General features: G+C 49.0%; 1 protein-coding gene across 2 annotated transcripts in view; it reads left to right on the plus strand.

Annotated features, from left to right (window-relative positions):
- The window catches only part of UBQLN4 (ubiquilin 4), a 140390-nt gene that overhangs the window by 56147 nt on the left and 69988 nt on the right, over positions 1-14255 (plus strand). For both annotated transcript variants that reach the window (XM_078669492.1, XM_078669493.1), the window contains exon 4: positions 1459-1721. In XM_078669492.1, the coding sequence (XP_078525618.1) occupies positions 1459-1721 (263 nt within the window). The remainder of the gene's footprint in view (positions 1-1458; positions 1722-14255) is intronic.

A 14255-nucleotide genomic window follows, 5' to 3' on the forward strand; every position in this document is an offset into this window, starting at 1 on the left:
TATGTAGTTAGTACAACTAACTATATATGGAATTTCAATGGTTTTGTGTGAGTAAAATAAGGTTTTTTAAATGCTAATTCCTAACTATATATGGTCTATAACCTATGGTTTTTTCTGTGAATTTTCAAGGTTTTGTAAATGCTAATTCCTAACTATATATGGTCTATAACCTATGGTTTTTTCAGTGAATATATATATGGATGGATGTGTGTGTGTGTGTATATATATATATATATATATATATATATATATATATATATATATATATATATATATATATATATAGATATATATATATAGATATATATATATAGATATAGATGTGTGTGTGTGTATATATATATATATATATATATATATGGATGTGTGTATATATGGATGGATGTGTGTGTATATGGATGGATGTGTGTATATATGGATGGATGTGTGTATATATGGATGGATGTGTGTATATATGGATGGATGTGTGTGTGTAGATATATATATATATATATATATATGGATGGGTGTGTGTATATATGGATGTGTGTATATATGGGTGTGTGTATATATGGATGGATGTGTGTATATATGGATGGATGTGTGTATATATGGATGGATGTGTGTATGCATGTATGCATGTATGCATATATATGCATATGCATGCATACATACATGTATGTATGCATATATACATGTGTGTCTGTATACATACATGTGTGTCTGTATACATACATGTATGTTTGTATGTGATGCATGTATGTGTATGTATATATGGCATGTATGCGTATGTATATATGGCATGTATGCGTGTGTGTGTTTCGTATACATACACACACCTTTATACATACATGTTGAGAAGTTAGTCTTACCACAACGCTGCTTCAACTTCCATAGTTCCTGATTTGGGAGACCAAGAAGAATTCACCAATTTTGCAAAGGGTATCCGCTGTCAGTAGCTTAGCCTGAAGAACAGACCTAAACTCTACCTTTAGGTTATTCAGTATTCCACATAAAGAGGAAAAATCCTCTAATCGTCAACGATTTAGAATAGGCAAAATATGTAAACTCATTTTGCCATCAACAATAATTGGTGTTCAGGCTTGTATATTCATTTGATCTTATTGTGTTGGATATTAGCCATACCAAAGGTGAAACAAACTGAGTTCTTATAGCCTAACAACTACTCCATGGTGAAAAAATCCAGACTGGACTGAGTAAGTATGGCATGGCTGTGAAAGGGACCCTTTTTTGTCTGATTATATTGGACCATGTGAGTATGCCTGAAAGAGTTTGTAGTAAGAGTGAATACCTTAAAGCCCCCGTTTATATCTGACAATGTTCTAGCAGGGATCAGTCTTTGAGTCGATTGGCTATGCAGTTTTGGGGGCTTAGACCGGTTTTAATTTTTATTCCCCTAGTGTTATCGGTTCATCTCTGCCTTATTTGTTTAAACTATGACTTCTCTCTTTTCTTCAGCGGGCTTTGGTGGCATATCTGGGCTGGGCAACCTTGGCATGGGCTCTGCTAACTTTATGGACCTACAGCAGCAGATGCAGCGGCAGCTCATGTCGAACCCAGAGATGCTGTCACAGATCATGGAGAACCCACTGGTGCAGAACATGATGTCCAATCCAGATCTAATGAGACAAATGATCATGGCCAACCCTCAAATGCAGCAGCTGATGGAGCGGAATCCTGAGATCAGCCACATGCTAAACAATCCAGAACTCATGAGGCAGGTGCGTGTGAGACATGTATATTCTGCAGTGCTCATCTTGGAGACTATTTCAAGAAATTGAAGATCTTTCTGCTAATAGTGGGATCCCCGCATAATTATGACATTCCTTAGATATGGCGAAAGCTTTTCAAATTTTTATTTCTGTAATATGATTTTCATCTTTTTTACGTAGTACTATAGGCACCATTTTATTACAAGCTGATGTCACAAGAATGTGTATTTTCCATCATTGGATTTTATCACAATTCATGAACTGCTGTCTCCAACGTGTGCTGTCCCATCATGCATGAGTACAGTTTTTCCACCACACGAGTAAGAATTCCAAACACTGCTCAGTCTTCAAAGGCTCTCTTTACTGAAGAGAGGGTGCATCATTATAATTATTAGGCCCATGGGCACAGTGGTACCATAATAGCTCTTGTGAAGGCTGCATCCTCAATTCCTCCCTCAAATGTAACTAATATCCAGGCTTCCACTAGCCCACCTACACCTTGTATCCTTAAATTCTCTCCTCCATACTCTATTTTTTCCTATCTCAGGAGTAACACTAACAAAAACACTTGTGCAATCTGGCCAGGGACTGCCAGAGGACCCCCACCCTTCTGTTAACCGACATTATTAACCAGGACATGAGATGGATTTCTTTGGAGGCGGGGGGTCATACAACCCCCCGGCCGTATTTATTAAAACATACAAATGAATCAAAAATTGAAATAAACAATATTTACACAATTACGCAGAAAACGTTCCATGACATTCAATTACAATTGAATATATATAGATATCAGATGGCTAACCTTAACATACTTCTAGTACATGGTAGTTCCTATCCGAATCTAACGTAACAGTCACATTATACAATATTTATTTTCTGCGTATCCTATTTGGGCCTACGGCAAGGTCACTAACTGGTGTCAGATCCTTATCACTTAAACCACACCCTCCTGTCGGAGTGTGCATGCGCCTCCCCGGTTAATCCTGTACGCCCTATTAACCACGCCCTCCTGTCGGAGTGCGCATGCGCAGAGGGCCCGCTTACCGTGAGGGTACTTCCGCCCCCTGGTTACCCCGTATGCTCTATTAACTCCATTAAAGGGGGCCCTTGCATCTCTGCGCCGTTTACTGGCGTCATTGTGCACATGCGGGGTGACCAACCAGCCTAGAGAAAGCGGGACTCTCCCCTCCCCCGCACCCATGTTGCCAACAGGCTGTAACTGCCCCTGGAGTTCTAGGAGAGACCACCTTCGAACATTTTGTAACTTATTGATGAAGGTTGAAGTATATGATGAACATTCCGCAAATGTGACCCACTTAATAGTGTTAAAAGCCATAATTTGATTAAATTGTAGTTTTTGCCCTTTTTTAGACTATCTAAGCAGCAGCAGAATTATATGCCTTTGTTTCTCTGTTTTTTTTTTAAGAGGCTCAACATGTTGACATCCTGAAACAACTGATCAAGGAGAAAACGCTTTGACACCTTTAGATAAACCTAGTATTGGGAACCTGTATATCTAATCCTGTATCATTTGTACACCGTGTGTAGCAGTCATTAATCTCATTATCTTGCTGACAATCCAGGAGTAGGTGAGAAATGTGCCAGTGCCTTGGCACGCTGTGCAGTGGGGGTAGGATCGGCATCTTGCTCCTACTCAAGTGCTGTGTGGTGGCAGACACTGATTCTTGGCAAGCAGAACTATATCAGAAGCAGCTGGGGACTTAAGGCTACCTTTATGTGTGAATGACTTAAACTTCTAGTAGTAATGCTTTTCGCTGCTATAACAATATATGTGTCTTGGTTTATGAATCTGTTGGTGCAGATCTGTGTAGGATTCAAAGGGTAGATTTCAAGTATGATCGGTTCAAGGGTGTGTGTATTTATATATTTATTTTTAATAATTTTTCTTTTTGTATATAAGGATACAAGGGCGATAGCTATACCAGTTTCTTGGCCTCATTGATTACATAACGGTAACAATTATAAATAGTCAGCACTGTCATTGCTTCACCAATTGTTTTATGTGAAGTGATTATACATCCTTCATATTCTTTATCGAGATAGGCAGATTAATGAAGTTCCTTCCTTAAGATGTATCCCATAGAAGCCCAATAGTGCAGAGGAACCTGAAGATCCCCGGGTGTTTCCTGGGTCTAGCACCTTTTTCTTCCCTAAAATATTCCTTTCTTCTACCATTCTTCTCTTGTGTAAAGCTGTAGAAATTGACTGCTGCTTATTTGTAGGAAAGGTTCTACCATTTGAAACGGGAGAAAATATCCATGTTGAAGGGCTAGAATTATAGGTAAATAGCTTTAACTTTTTTGAAGATATCGTATAGCATGAGCCTTTTTGTGTACTAGCGAACAAAAATATTGGTGATGACAATGAAAAATATCCTAGCTTTCGTAACGGAAAGTTTCAATTCTATTAAGGACTCTGATGTGAGGACTAGGCTATTCTTTCTCCTTTATTTCCAACCAGCAGCCTTAGAAACAACAATAAACAGTTACAGGACTTCATACCCCATGAAGCCTATAGAAAAGAACAACAACATTATGTCAGTCCATTGTCCAATCAGGCGCCTCCTGGGACGATAACAGCCCATGATCTCCACAGGACGGCCTCTTTCTTCCTGCGACAAAGCCGACTGCGGAAGTTTTCAATCCTGCTTCCAAGACTCTGTCCCTGCAGGCAGAAAAAGAAGCCGTAATAATCTGTGAGTAATGAAGTTTAATTTGTTCAACGTTAAAGCAGCACTTATAACCGAGCAGGAAAGCGCTTTACTTACGCCTGACGGAACATGGCAAACGGCGCTGCCCGGCCTGTGGCTGGTCGCCCATTTGGACACCGGTCAATGTGCATAGACCTTTACAGGCTCGGGTTAAGCACCTCTGCTTGTTGCTGAATACGAGGTCGCTGGGCTGTCACGCTCTGCATTTATTTGATCTTCTTGTGAGGGAAAACCCTTTGTGTCTTCTCCTTACCGAAACCTGGTTGGGAGAAGCGTCGAATCCGGATATTTTCTCTGCTATTCCTCCGGCTTATAACATCTTCCGGCAGGATAGAGATAAGGGTAGGGGCGGCGGAGTGGCGGTGGTGGTGAGGAAGAATGTCTCCTGTTCGGTTCTCCCTCCGAATCCCATTGGGAGTTCGGAATCCATTGCCTTTACGCTCAGACTGTCCCCGGCCCAAGCTCTTAAGGTGCTGCTGGTTTATAGGGCGCCAGGCCCTATGGGCTCCTTCCTGGAGGATCTGCAGATAGCCATTTCCGAGTTGGCTCTGACCACTCAGCATTGCGTAGTGGCTGGCGACTTCAACTTCCATCTTGATGTGCCAGGCGACCCGGACACTATTAAATTGTTGGACATAACATCTCCACTGGGTCTCGCACCATATGTGTCTGGTCCTACGCATGAGAGAGGGCATACCCTCGATCAAGTGTTTTCATCAGTTCCGATTTCTGATGTAGAAACTTTGCCTGTGCTCTGGACGGACCACAGGCTGATCAAGTTTTCTGTGTCAGAGACTGGACGGCCGGACAACATTGCTCCCGTGTTACCCAGACCAGCCTCGAGAGCGCTGCATAGAGTGACATCTGATATGCTAGAGCAGGCACTCGTGGACCATCCTTGCCAGCTCTCGGGTGATCTGGAAAGAGACACGGAGGCCTTGCAGTCGTGGCTGATTGAAAGGCTGGACGATCTTGCCCCACAGGTAGTCCCTCGGTCCACGGTAGTACGGCAATCTGCGCCGTGGTTCACAGAGGCACTGAGGGTGGCTCGCAGCCAGTGCAAGGTTGCTGAGCGGGCCTGGCGCCTTCAGTACAATGGGGAGGCCAAACTTGCTTATAGGGCGGCTATCAAGGCCTATCACCGGGACATCCTTGGGGCCAAGAAATAATACCTTGCTAGGAGGATTGAGGCGGCGGCGAACTCCTGTAAGGAGATCTTCACTGTGGTGAAGGAGTTCACGACCCCCAGTTCCCATTCACCCCCGCCAGTATCATGGGAGGCGTGGGCATGTGATCTTGCCAGTTTTTTCACCAACAAGATCAAGGCGATTCAGGCCTCTTTTTCGGAGAGCGTTGAGGAGAGTGATTGCGGCCCCGGGGCGGGATGTGAGCTACCGCCCACGCCTGTCGCAGTATTGACAGACTTTCCTGCTGTCACGAGCGAGGCGTCGCGGGTGCTGCTTGCCAGCCTTAAATCAGGTTCGCCACTTGACCCCTGCCCTGCCAAATTTTTGGCTGGGATGGCGGCGGTGGTGAATCCTCTGGTAAATCCAATCCTCAACGCCTCCCTGAGGGAGGGGAGGGTGCCTTGCACCTGGAAGAGGGCAATGGTCATCCCCCTCTTGAAAAAGCCGGGTCTTGATGCCGAGGTCTTGGCCAATTACAGGCCAATTTCACTCCTTCCGGCGTTGGCTAAGATCACCGAGAAACATGTTCATGGCGTCTTGTCGAGCTTTTTAGAAACCAACCATTTGCTCCATCCTTCCCAATCCGGATTCCGTCCTAATTTTAGCACGGAAACGGCATTGTTGGAGGTCTCGGAGATCATCAGGGAGACTTTGGATGTTGGTGGCAAGGCCATGTTAGTCATGTTGGATCTGTCGGCGGCCTTTGACACCGTCCCTCATGCGGCGCTCCTCGCCAGGCTCCATGACATCGGCATTAGGGGGACGGTGCTCAAATGGTTCACATCTTTTCTGGAAAGCTGCCGCCAGACGATCTGGGTCTCGCAGAGCTCCGCCGAGATGCCGCCTTTGGGGGTCGGGGTTCCACAGGGTTCTGTGTTGAGCCCATCGTTGTTTAACATCTTTATGTCCCCTCCGGCGGCGGTGGAGGCTTACGGGGCCCAGATCGTGTCCTACGCCGATGATACGCAACTCCTCTTTACGTGTGGCAAAGATCAGCCATTTGATGGAGAGAGGATTCGGGGCTGTTTGGGCATGGTATTCGATTGGTTCCAGCATAACAACTTGAAGGCCAACTCCAGTAAATCGGAGGTTCTATTCTTTGGATGTGTCACTGACCCTGAGTGGCGGCAATGGTGGCCGGCGAAAATGAGCCCTCCGGCACAGTCATCTTTGGTTGCCAAAAATCTCGGGGTTAAACTTGACAATAAGTTGTCACTGAGAGCCCATGTACTTGGTCTGGTTGGAACCTGCTTCGGTGTTTTGAAGATGCTCCGCAAGTTTCTTCCATTGCTTTCTGCGGAGCACAGGCGGATTACCGTGCAGGCGCTTATTGGGTCCAGGCTGGATTATGCCAATGCCCTCTTTCTTGGCCTTCCTGACTACCTGGTCCAGCGTCTACAGGTGGCGCAAAACTCTGCCACCCGCGCGATTTTTGGCCTGCATAGGCGATCGCGAGCTTCGGGGTTGCTACAGAAGCTTCATTGGCTGCCTATCCGTAAGCGGATTATGTTTAAATCCCTTACGCTGATGCACAAGGCATTGTTTGGCTCCGGGGCCGGGTATTTACGGCGCAGGCTGTTTTTTTACCGCCCTGCTCGCTCACTGCGCTCCGAATCTCTTTTTACTGCCGTGGTTCCTCGCGTGCGGAAGGCCCGCACTGGGGGCCGCTCCTTCAGCTTTAAGGCACCCCAGCTGTGGAACTCCCTACCACTGGCGTTACGCAGTATTCCTAATCTGCTTCAATTTAGGAAGGGCTTGAAGACGTGGCTTTTTAATGTCTAGCTGCTCTTTTGGTGGGTCTTTTTCTTTTTTTTTCCTTCTGTATTTCGTTTCCTGTTATGTTATTACACACTGAGTTGTTTGTGGAAAGCGCCGGGACACTCTGTCGGAGTAGCCGTGCGCTATATAAATTTATTTTAACATAACATAACATAACATCCTGATCAACCCGGGCAGGCCCAGGAGTATCCTGAGGGTGGGTGGCTAATCCTCGCCTCCGAGTCTCTAATAGTATTGAAACATTCCGTAACAAAAGCTAGGACATTTTTCATTCTATGTCAGGACCCGGAGGCGAGGATTAGGCTTGTCAAAGCTCATAAACCACTAGAGCCACTATGGAGGAGACTGGCTTGAAGTAAAACCTCTTAAAGGTACAGTCTGAAGACCAGTCCGCTGCATTCAAGATGTCCTCCAAGCAGGCTCCTAGCATGGACGCCTTGGATGCCATGGCACCTCGCGTGGAGTGGGCCCAAAGACCTTAGTATCGATGCCGTCCTCTATCATCACCCAACAGACCCATCTTGCAATAGTTGGGGAGGAGACGGCCCGAAAGTGCTTCCGTACGGCAATCAGGAGCTGATGTTCCCCATGCGGGCAGACGTCTTCAGTCGTGGCCTCATAAGCCCTGATGCATCTGACGACACAGAGCTTAGGATAATCGGGGAAAGACTGATAAGCTCTAACCTGAGATTGGGTTTTGGTGCACCAGGACACATGGAAGGTGACCCCATCAGGGGTAAAGGAACTCCCGGAGATGTCCAGGGCTCTGACATCCGAGACCCGTCTACTGGACACCAAACATAGCAACATCGCCAACTTCGACGTAAGCTGCTTCCACGTCAAGTATTTGTTACTGGGCCATTGCGACAGCAACTTCAAGATCTTATTCACATCCCAGAGAACTGAATATCGTGGTTCAGGAGGAAGGGAAAGGCGAATAATCGGAGAAGCTTCCGCACAATTAGATGATCTTCTACTGGATGATCCACCACCGAGTGCCCTGCTGAAATTGCAGAACAGAAGGTGTTAATCGTTCTATAAGCCAACCATTCCGAAGCCAGAGGCTAGAAAATTTAAGATGTGAATGACATCTCCCCCAACGGGATCCAGACTCTGCTGCAGACACCAACCCATCCATCGAGACCAGACTGACCTGTAGCACTTGACCGTACCGTCGCTCATGCTCTGGAGAGGAGCTCCGCAGCGTGGCTCGAAATTCCAGGGATTTGCCATCGAGTCCTGTAATCCGCCATGCCATCAGGGATAGCGACTCGTTCGCAATCAGGGGATGATGGTTGCCCGATGGTTCGAGTAGGAGATTAGGGAGCTGGGGTAGACTCATTGGAGAAGTCAAGGAAAGTTCCATCAGGACTGGAAACCAGGCTTGCGCTCTCCAGACCGGGGTGATCACCACCAGATCCGCCGACTGTCGTCGGACCTGCGCCGTCAATCGCATTAACATGGAGAATGGGGGAGGCATAACCTCTCTCCTGTGACCAATCCTGAAGGAATGCATCGGTAGCAACCGCCCCAGGGTCCGGTCTCCAGCTGAAGTACCTGGGAAGCTGGTGTTGGACATGGCCCTTTTTGGCAGGTTCACCCCTAAACTTTTTGGCTTTTCTGTGACCTGATAATAGTGGTTTTTGGCCTCTGCGCACTTTAGCACTGTGGCCCAGTGTAAAGTGCGGGTGCACTCTGCGCGTGGTGAGATTGGCCTGCCCTCCCATAGGAATGCATAGGGGATATGTGTGTCCCTGGCAATTCCTGGTATGAGAGAAGTGCAGGGGCAAGTTTAGTATGTATGAACTCGTGATAATAAATGGTGTGCGCAGATGTATGGTGAGTGATGGAGAAATGCCACTTTTAGAAGTTGGCATTTCTGTGTGCCTGTCTGCCTGCCTGATGTGAATTGCGTGTCTAGCTTGTGATTGACAGGTGCTGAATGGTGTGGGTGGCTCCAGGAGCCAGGATGAGTCTGCCCAGTGGTGAATAGGGAGATCTGTATGTCTCCGCCCCCTGTCGTGCGTCTGATCCCTGAGCCCCCACCTAACAAAGGGGAGAGGAGCTGAGCAAAACAAAGTGCTTCAAAGCTCCCCTATACCAGTTCTAACTGGTATCCCTAAACCCTGTGCTGTAACACAAAGGGAAATGAAGTATAAATATAGGGGCAGTGACCCCATGAAAGTGTTCTGTTGGTGCTTTTGGGTGCTGGTCCTGACGCTGGGGGCTGCTGCTGGGCCCCAGGAGGAACCGCTACAAGGGACTGCCTCCCTGCTGGAGGGCCCTGTGTGCTGGCTTGCCTGAGCCCAGCCTTGTGCCCCCTGAACTTTGCCTTATTTTGAAGAGCGCTTTGCTCTTCATTGCTGGGAAGAGTGCTTTTATTTTTAATTTATAATAAGCCCTTTGCTACCCTGAGGAGCGCTGGGGCTTTACAGCTGGGAGTTACACATTGCGGGCAGGGAATTCCGAGCGTAGGGATTCCCCCGCACTTGCAAAATCCAGAAAGCGGGTGCCCACCCCGCGTGTTTGCGCCGGAACCGAGCGGGTGCTCACTCCGCATCTGTGCCATTTTATTAAGCACTTCTTTATATACCTTGCGGGTGCCCACCCCGCAAGTGTCTGCCTTTTAAGCGGGAGCCCACCCCGCAATTGCTGCCAAACAAAGAAAGAAATCACCGCCACACCACCGAGTGGCAAAGAAGGCCGCAGGAAGTCAGGCCTGCGGCGCCTGTCTGTGGGCGGGGCCTGGTAGGTTCCAGTTCCGCTTTCCCATGGTGGGCAAGCCATGCAGCACCGTGCGGGTTGTTTGGAAATCCCGGCTCCACGGAGACCATACTTGAAGTGGAGGCCCGAGCAGGGCTCTCGTGAGTCAGGAGAGAGCCCCGCAGCCCCAGAGAAGTCGGAGCGTTGCATGCTCCATGTTCGCCTCCAGCAAGAGGAGACCCAGGCCTGCCACGGGCAGAGCAAAGGAGACCGGCAGCCCTGAAGCCGGAGAGAGGAGACCGCAAGGGAGTCCCAGATGAGTGGGACATTACCCCCCATGGCCAGTCCCTGTTCTTATTGAGCTGTCCCGCAAGGCAGCAGACCACTCCAAGGTGGGAGGACATTTATTTTCAAGAGTCCCCCGAGTGGGGCTCCCAGGCACAGTTGTGCCCATTCTCCCTGTGACTTCCCAGCGGCTCCGCAGTGGCGGGCCGCTGCAACGCAGGGCATCTTTTGATGTTAGAGCCCCAGGGGGGTTCAGGAGGCACTGCAGTGCCAGCCCCATATCTCCTCACAGTTGCGCCGCCGTTGCGGGCAACTGCAACGTTTTGGGGCAGTATTATTTCAGAGAAGCCCCAGTGAGATCCAGAGCAGGGCCCCCGAGCCCAGCGCCATTCTTACAGTGAGTGCCCACATTTCTGCCTGCACAGCTGCCCAGCAAGTAGTGGGCAGCTGCTACGTTTAGGCCTGACTCTTTGCGCATAGTTTGGGAGACTGCTGCATTGGCATTACCAAGCCCTGACAGTACGGGACATAGGGCATTTGAGCCCAGAGATAAGGCCAGTTGGCCTAGGGCCAGTTCAGTGTGTTGGGCCCCCGCTTGGGGCCCACTGTGTTATGCTGGGCACTGCCTAATGTATTTAGGATGATGATGCCTATTGCGCAATGCGTTCCCCCTAATCTGTTTTATGCCTCATGATTCCTACATGATGTACGCTTGAGGGTGGGGCATCAGGTTCTCCTAATGTGTTTATGCCTAATGTGATAATGCTGAGGTCATTATTGCGCCAGTAGTTACTGGTTGTGCTCTACCTTTACTATTTGTGCTACAATTACTGGTTGTATTCTACATCTATAATTTTTGCTACAGTTAGAGTATGTTCTAAATTTGCTAATTTCACTTTGTGATGGTACTGACAGTGGCCCAATTGGCCCTGTCAGGTGTATATAATCCCGTGTAAATACTGCCGGTGCCCGTTGGCACAGTGTATATTGTGTGATTTTGATCTAATGTGTTTATTATAATACAAAGGCTATTTTTATATATAACCTTGTGTGGAGTTCCTTTTGTGGGGGCACCTAGTGTGTTGCAGCTGTGTATGTTGCGCAAACCTTAACAAATTGCCTCCGGGATAAGCCTGACTGCTCGTGCCAAGCTACCAAGGGGGTGAGCAAGGGTTATTGTTGGTGTGTAACTCCCTTGCCCTGACTAGAGTGGTGGTCTCTGCATGGCTTTGGCGCAAGCCTTAGCAACCAGAGATCCCATTTCTTACTGCTGGTGATCGAGGCGAGATGCAAAAAGGTCGACCGAGAAGGGCCCCCACTGTTCCTGTATGACCCGGAACACCGGCAGAAACAGTTTCCACAGACTCGAGTCCCGTAGGTGTCTGGATTGCCAATCTGCCACCTGATTGGCCGCTCCTGGCAGATGCTCCGCTATCACCGACACCTGGTGGGACAGGCATTATTCCCAAAAGTCATTGGCTAAATCTGCCAGGGCTTTGGAGCGTGTCCCGCCCAGGTAATTGATGTAGCCCACTGCCGCCACATTGTCCATTTTAGGGGGACGCAGGAATGGGCTCTGTCCCTGGTCCAACAGCGAACAAGCCTGCCATGAGCTCCAAGCAGTTGATATGGAGGGAACGCTCCGCGGCGGACCAACCTCCTCCTGTGGTGAAGTCTCTGTGCACCCTAGCCCGTTCTGCTGGCATCGGACTTGATCACCATGTCCGGGAGGGAGCCAAAGATGGCCCATCCGTTTCATGCCTCCATGTGAGAGAGCCACCACTTTTTGACCTCCTCGGAGAGGGGAAATCCCCGGGAATAGGACGGACCCCTGCGCAAGTGTAAAGCCTCGATTCTCTGAAGGGCCTGAAAGTGTAGAGGACCCGGAAAGATGGCCTGAATAGAGGCTGACAACAATCCGACCCCCCTGGAGATACTCCTGTAGAGAAGTTTGGTGCTTCCGAAGAAGCTGCCGAATTTTGTGGCGGATCTTCGCAATCTTCCTGGAAGGGAGGCTCAGAGTTGCTTCCACTCAGTTGATCACAAAACCCAGGAACGTAATGGAGCTGGAGGAGAGGAGACAAGACTTCGACTGGTTTATGACAAACCACAAGGATTGTAGGAGAAGCACCGCTGATCGAAGCTGGTGTGATAGTGTGGATGCATAAAGAGCATGTCCTCTAGGTAGACTATCATCCTGATCCCCTGCGCTCTCAAAGACCACTACCAGGTGCAGGACCTTGGTGAAACACCAGGGGGCGGATGACAGGCAAAAGGGAAGAGCCGGTGAACTCAAAAATGTGTCCCCGCCACTGGAATTGTAGGAATAGACGGTGGGGAGGAAAAATCGGAACAGTCAGATAAGCGTCCTTGAGGTCCATCCAGTCGGGACGCAACAGGTCTCGAAGGAGGTGAATCCCCTCCATCTTGAATGGCGGTTAACCAGCCATTTGTTGAAGTCCCGGAGGTTTATCACTGGACGCTGGCCCCCATCCTGTTTTTGAACCAGCAACAGGTTGCCTAAAAAGGCCTCCGGATGCAGATTTGCATGGCAAATTGCTCCTTTGGCCAGGAGCTCCTAGATCTCCTGATCTATCGTGGTCACTTCCCTGCCAGAGAACCTGATTGGTGGGGGAGGAAATGCCTGGATTGGAGACCCCAAAAATTCGATGTGGAATTCCTGAACGGTGTGAAGCACCCAAGTGTCGGATGTTAGGGACAGCCAATTGTCAAGGAAAAAGAGAACCTGCCCCCCAAGCAATGACATGAGATTATTAGTGAACTCACTGTGAGCGGGAGGGGCACCTCCACCTCTTGCTCTGTTACATTGGCCTCTGCGACTGGAATGACCTCTGGAGGGGTAGAAACCACCGAATCGCGAGGAGTCCTGGTATTGTCCTCTCAGTGACTGCTGACCTCTGCTGGAGGCTGTCTGGGTGAACTGGTCAGCTGAGCGCCCCCTGCCACGACCGGGCCCGCAGAAAACCTATGCCTTAAATGCGCTTGACGGTGAACTGCACCTTGTCTAGGGTATTGAACGTTGAAATAAACTTTTGCAGCGTGAATCTTTCTGGATTCACTATGCTGTGCATTATTCCGCGGTCTTGTGGTTGGGTCCGGATTCGTAGTCTTTTCTTTGTTTTTTTTTTTTTTTTTTTTTCTCTTTGCCCAGGTGGGCGTCGGCGTCACACCCCCTTTGGGTGTATTTCCGGTGACGTCGGCATGCTTCCTGCGGAAGCTCCCACTCTTGGGCGCCATCTTCAGATTCTTTTTTTCCGCGGTCGGGTCTGGATCGTTCCCGTTTGGGCTCCAGACATTTTTGGAGAAAGAAGAAAGAAAATACAGAAAAGACGAGGAGAAGTCATCTGAAGACTCCAGGGGACTTCACCGACGAAAGACAAGCAAAGATAAGGCGTTTTCCATCCAGATCTTCGACGACCGTCGACGAACACGCGACCAGAGAGGCCCTGGACGCTCGAGGATGGACAACACGCCGTTCAAGTTCTGCCGTAACTGCCACCACAAGTACGCGCAGAAGGACCAGCACCCGGTATGCAACCTTTGCCTACCGGTGGACCACGAAAGCGGAGACTGCAACGCCTGTTCCGCCTTCACCCCGAAGACCCTTCGTGTGAGAGAGAGGCAGAGGGTAGCACACGCCGCCCTGCAGGGGAAGGCCCCGACCCCGTCGCTCTACGAGCTGGGGATGTCCTCCGAGGAAGAAGACAACGCTGCCGCCGAAGACGACAGCTACACGGTCGTAGAGACCGATTACACGAAGACTTCTGACAAGGTAGGAGACTCTTCGGCCCCCAAGAACCCGAGAGACTCTGAGTCTCGAAAAATCGAGGGCAA

Source organism: Lissotriton helveticus, chromosome 12 (genome assembly GCF_964261635.1).
Source record: "Lissotriton helveticus chromosome 12, aLisHel1.1, whole genome shotgun sequence".
NCBI lineage: Eukaryota > Metazoa > Chordata > Amphibia > Caudata > Salamandridae > Lissotriton > Lissotriton helveticus.